Source organism: Pseudopipra pipra, chromosome 10, assembly GCF_036250125.1.
Source record: "Pseudopipra pipra isolate bDixPip1 chromosome 10, bDixPip1.hap1, whole genome shotgun sequence".
Lineage (NCBI taxonomy): Eukaryota > Metazoa > Chordata > Aves > Passeriformes > Pipridae > Pseudopipra > Pseudopipra pipra.
Genome location: NC_087558.1, coordinates 18121852 through 18127851, shown reverse-complemented (window position 1 = coordinate 18127851; position 6000 = coordinate 18121852). Strand labels below are relative to the sequence as shown.

Genomic DNA, 6000 nt, shown 5'->3' with positions numbered 1-6000 from the left:
AGACCTTAACCTAGGGATTAAAAATTTAATATCATCTGTTAACAATCATCTGTTTTTAGTGAAGGTTTGTAGATTCAGATAGGCATTTTGTGCCTTTCAAAGTGGTTCAGAAAGACACACATCAACATCATTTGTCACTTGTAGAGATGAGAGACTTTTAGGCAATATTGACTAGAAAACCCCATGTGACTATGGGAAAAAAAATGTTTATTTCTAGGTTTTGTTTAAATGGGAAACACTGAAATATCCAGGGAAAACAAAAGGATAATAGGTGTCATTAAAAATTATTCTTTTCATAGCTCATTCATTAATGCTCAAATAAAGGAATAGTAACACATACCAAGGTAAATATATGGCAAAATGCATATATTGGGTATTGTGATAGGAGTAGAGGTTATTTGTAGATAAAGGAAGATTTAAAAGAAAATAATAAAGTAAAAATCATGGATGTGCCACAATAAACAAATATTTTTGCATCAAAACCTATCTTTCAAGAGTTTCCTATTCCAGTGAGATGGCAGACAGCTGAATAAGCAGCTGTTGTTATTTATTTTCATCTTGTAAAATATGCTCGCTCACACACACACAAAAAAGAAAAAGACAGGAGGGACCCTGAAATCTGCCCTTTCTGCACTCAGCAGTGATTGGGTTTTGGACTCCATTGCTGTGAGCACATTCCTCCAAGCTATTGCATGGCATTTCTGTCAAATGCAATATCCATGGCAGGCTCATTACCCTTTGACTTTCCAAGTGTTCAGGATTTGTGTTCCAGACAACACATGTTGTTCCCAAGAACCTCTTCAGCCTGGACAGTGATAACAAGAAGGGATCAACTGTACCCCAAGCAATCCCTATAGCTCTGTCAAAGATTCCTACAGCGCATCATAAATCTGGAAACTGCTTAGTCCCCTCTGCCCCAGGCTCCTCACTTCCCCTGGCAAGACCTCATCCTGGTTCCCTGCTTACTTGGCTTGCTGTGAGAGACCCGGATGATTTTCATAGAATCAGAATGGTTTGGGTTGGAAGGTACCTTAAAGATCATTTAGTTCCAATCCCCCCCATCTGCCTTTTCTCCTTATCTGACTAGTTTCCAGGATCTCCAGCTCTGCATTAGGATCTCACACAAGAAAGTGCTTGGGAGAGGCAAGTTGAAAAGAGGATGGAGTAGCCAAAATTCCTGTTCTTTAACTTGAGGTCAGTAAAACATCTCAGTAGCATTGATGGGATGGGGAGAAATCACAGCTCTGTCCCAGCCCCACAGATGCTGGAACAGAAAAGGACAGGCAGTGAAGGTGGCACTTGGCAATTCTCCTGTACCAGGGGTAAACCTCTCCTGACAAGGAGCTCTCACACTCACAGACATCATCCAGTTCCAAACTGTGCAAACAGGCTTCTATTCTGCATTTTACAGCAAAGGGATTGCAAATGGTGAAACAGAGGTTTACTTAGCCTTTGTAGCAAGCCCAGGACAGGAGACAAATGCCAAAGGCCAAGTCCCCAGGGAGGGGAAAAAACATTGAAAAAAAAAAAACCAGAAAAATTAGAAGTTTAAAGCAGGGAATAGGTATAAATAAGAGTCTTTTAAATTTTGATAGTCTCAGATATCAGTATATCAGAGAAACCTAAACTGGAAGGAAAAAAAAGAAATCCCCTTTCCCCATTTTTCAGCATATTTTTAATGTTGTCTTCTACATTCCTTCCTTTTCCAGTGGAAGAGGGCTAGAATCAAAAGAACAAAATAAAAATAAAAAAATAAAAATAAAATGCACACAGAAATAAAAGACGAAATAAATTCAAGGCGGTTACATCCCCTACAAATTGGTGAGGAAATTAAATGTCCACCAAGCCTAGGGTGAAGTACAATTTCTTTGCACACTGATGTGCCAGTAAGACTCAATCCACTCATTTTGGAGGGTCTTCCCCTTGTTTCCATCAGCTTGTGTGTAGCCTAGTAAAAAAATCTTGAGGTTTCTAAGGAAAAAAAAATATAATTCAGGACAGATACTGCCCGTAATTGATTACAAAGTTCCTGCATTGTATGAAGCCATCGAGTTGCCCTATTTGTGCTTGGTTTAAGCCTATTTTATTGTTTTTGAAATGGACAGAAAAGGCCTCTTATAAGGAAGATGTACTATAGTACCGACAGCACTTGAAAAATGCATAGTTCATTAACACACACACACAGTTCCACGTGGCACATTAGCAGCACCTGGGCACAGAGGCTGCCCAATGCTCCTGCAGCCTGGGATGTGTGCACAACACACATAATGAATACAGTTTGCATTGAAGATAACATAGTTTATTTCTTCATGATATTCAGATTAAAATGTATCAATGTATTTAGCACAATACTACATTTTAGGACAAAATCATCAGTGCTTTGCAAGTCTTCATAATGTTTATTCATTATAAATAGTAAATATTTACTGCACTTTTTACATGAAAGACATTTGCTTTTTGTATTCTTTTTTTTATTTTTTGTGTGGTTTTTTTTACAACATGTGTTGTTGTAGAGGCTGCAACACAAAGATAATATTTCATTTTTCCATCACCCTTAAGACCAATGTGTGAACTAACCTCTGTACTGAACCTAGTCTAACTCACTACTTCATAGTCCTTAACACTAAAAGGAATGTATTTGTGTTCTGCCTCCCTCTTTTTACAAGAATAGAGAGAAATAAATAATCCCACCTTCCATCGTCCTCTTCCTCTCAACATCACAAAACACAAATTTATTGACATTCTAAAATGTCACAATGCAAACTTGTTGTAAACCTTGGTTCCTATAATTATACTTTCTATATTGGATATCGCTGTATAATTTAAACAAATGTGTCAAATACAGGCCCATCTCTGTCTATGTCCTGTATATCACTAAAAAAAATGTAAACGTAATCATTTCTTCGTATTGTTTCCTGAAGATGACCTTTAAATCACGATTAGCAAGCTGGATTTCAGTAATCCAGCAGACTGCAACATCTCTGTATTTTATCATCAGGAATTATGCACTGCAAAAATAAAAGTACCTGCAAAAATATAGTTCTGATTCTATCTCTATGACTTTGGATGATCCCAAAGTTTGTGTGAGGTACACAGTATTGCACATTGCTAGGCAGTTGTGAAAAATCAGTCGCGTTGGTGGTGGTTTTTTTTCCTCCCACTTTTGACCAAAAAGGTACAACGGACTGGGAAAACTCCACATACAAAAAGGTGAAATCTGTTTTTCATGTTATACAAGATCTCATCTCTTGGTAAAGCAAAACTTATGAGTGACATTTATTGACAATGTGATTACAGAAACATGGTAAGGTAACCAATAAGTTGCTCTGGAAGTCTTTTGCATTTATCCTAGCTTCCTTATGGACTGTGATGTTTCCTCTTGATGACAATTTCCAGTGTGTAAAATGAAAGAGGTCCTCCTGACCTTGCTTCAGAAACTGAGCAGTTTTAAAGTTAGACTAAAGTCAGCACTGGATGTCAGATGAGTCAGAGTACGCAGAGCTCAGCCGCTCCAAGTTTAGTTTCAAAATGTTCTATCTGTCCCAATCAATGTCCATTAATTTCAACAGCAACAAAAAAATGGAATGTTTGCCAGGCAGTGATGTTCAATATGCTCTGTTCTGTATACCCACTCATAATGAAGCATGTCACATTTATTCATTATTGCTTTTGGCCTTTGTCTTCTGTATAGCTTTGTCCAACCTTCAAAAGTCTACTAAAAGCTATGACTGGAGAGAACATAACAAGCCTGCTTCTCTCAATGGGACTGCCCCAGTTTAGGCTGCAGCGTGTTGAGAAGATCCCTCTTATCCAAGCCTTGGAGTGAGACCGGAAAACAAGACCAGCTTTAACTTGAAGTGGACAGTTCATTTATGCAATATCTGGCTTCAGATAATGAAAGGCACCTGCAAAAAAAGCAAAAGAAGCTTTTTAAGTCATGCAGTGACAACCTCACAGCATGGGGCCATGCCAACTACAGGTTGACATTGTCATATTTAATACTGATATATCAAAGGAAAGGGACTAATATTTTTATTCCTAGGACAAGTTTGACAAAACTCTATGTATCTGGGACTATATACTGTAATGATTCTTGAGCTGACCTCATTAAGAACATGTGTTTCTAATAGTGGAATGCCAGCGGTTATTTCATTTTGGACAACCCTTATGTTTTACCTAATGGCAATCAGGTTTCATGTCTCAACAATTAATAACATCAAGATGTTGTTGACATCACTTAAGAAAATAATTATGCAGCAGAAATCTTGCTCGAACAATCAGCGATCTCACCAGTGCACTCTGCACGGCTCTGGAGAGAAGTAGCCGTCAGCCTTTAGGATCTCTGCTCCCAATTTTCTTGGTCACAGACACAAAGTGCAGCCCGTTGGGAACCGGGTGCGGTGTCGCAGTGTCCCCACACTCACTTTGTCCGTACTGTCCGTACTGGTATCCCGTGACGGGGTCCATGCTGTAACCTGTGGTGCTGTAGGTGGGCGGGCAGTAGGACTGGGATGTAGGCAGGCTGTCTAAGCTCTTCATGTGATCCAGCCGCTGGCTGCAGCTGGCTGAGACAGTGGTGGTGGGCTCCAGGCCCCCGGTTAAAGGAGACAGGGCATAATCGGTTTGGGGCTGGTGAGGCACACCACCATGGTTAGTCAAGAGTCCCATTACCTAAAATGTAGAATAATAAAATGGTTAAAGCATGCGATGAACCTTGTTGCTTACAGAGCCACAGAAGTTCCCAAATCTATAATTTGATTTCCTAAACCAGGTAGACTTGATACTTGAACTGTGCATTGAGTAGAGGAAGTAGAACTCGGTTGCATCATCCACCAAAATAAAATCTGATGGGTAACAAGCAATAAAAGGTGATACCAATGGCAAATAAGGAAAATTAATATTTTAAATTTTTATAGTTTTAGAGTGCCTGATCCCAGTCCCAGCTGGGATTTCTGCATATGTTTATTCCTTGAGGACTAAACTGTAAGAGAACAAAAAGCACGTAGTGGCTTTCAGCCGTGCTTTCCTGCATGATCAACAAACATACAAAAAGATGTGAAAAAGCCCACACAATTTTCTTCTCCAAGATCAACAATCATTACAATAAAGTTAATTTGGAGCAGATCACAGCAACACTACCAGAAGCAACAAAGAACCCCACATATTGATGATGTTCTGGGTGCTAGGAAAAGGGCAAAGCAGCAGCACCTCCTGCTGATTCATGCCCTGTGAAAAAAAAAATGTGAAAGAGTAAAGTGCTGGTCATAGCACCAGTTATCGATTTCATCCTCTGTGTTAGAGGACACAACAGAAAGGGTCAGGTATTCCAGACTGGCTTCTAGTCAGCTGTGACTCCCTTAATAAACTGTTTCTACAGTAGCAGTTATGAAATCAACAGTCAAAATGAGTTTGAAAAGAGGTTACTGGGAAATACATGCTTGTCCCTATAAAAGTCCAGCCCTCTAGGTTATGATTTCCAGTAGAATAAAAAAAGAAAAAAAAAAAGAAAAAAAGGGGGAAAAAGCATCTACACTTTCAAAGAGAAGCGAAGGAAGAAACTACAGTGATAAGTTTTTGCTGTACAGAAGTCCCTCACACTGTAGGATGGTATTTCCTTTCCTGGTACATCTCTATAACACACTTCGAAAATAAGTGTGGCTGAGAGATTTGCTTCCTTCTGCTGGAATAAATTGCACTTCAAAGCCTGACAAACAGTCTGCAGCCTATAACGGATGGCTGATGTACAGCTTCTGCCAAAACTGCATGTTCTGATAATTTACAGGCTGTTCGTGCTCCAAAAAGGCATCACAATTATCTGACCTGCTATTTGATAATCAGTTGGCTTCACAGCACTTCTTACCATAAACTGAAATTATTTAAATTGAAGTCTATTTTGTGCAGAATAAATTAAACCTCATAACAACATATCTGGTTCCTAAAGCTCTGATGCTCCTCCCTAAATTGTACTTCCTTTTCCATCTCAAACTAAAAGAGATTATT

General features: G+C 39.1%; 1 protein-coding gene across 5 annotated transcripts in view; it reads right to left on the bottom strand.

Annotated features, from left to right (window-relative positions):
- Positions 1 to 2371: 2371 nt before the first annotated feature.
- The window catches only part of PAX3 (paired box 3), a 76172-nt gene continuing 72543 nt past the window's right edge, over positions 2372 to 6000 (bottom strand). For 4 of the 5 annotated variants that reach the window (XM_064666552.1, XM_064666549.1, XM_064666551.1 and 1 more), the window contains exons 8-9: positions 4425 to 4671; positions 2372 to 3905 (exon numbers count right to left, since the gene is read on the bottom strand). In XM_064666552.1, coding sequence (XP_064522622.1) covers positions 3871 to 3905; positions 4425 to 4671 — 282 coding nt within the window. In that variant the 3' untranslated portion in view covers positions 2372 to 3870. Of the gene's footprint in view, positions 3906 to 4302; positions 4672 to 6000 lie in introns of those variants that run through there. The other variant, XM_064666548.1, reaches the window with a different exon arrangement.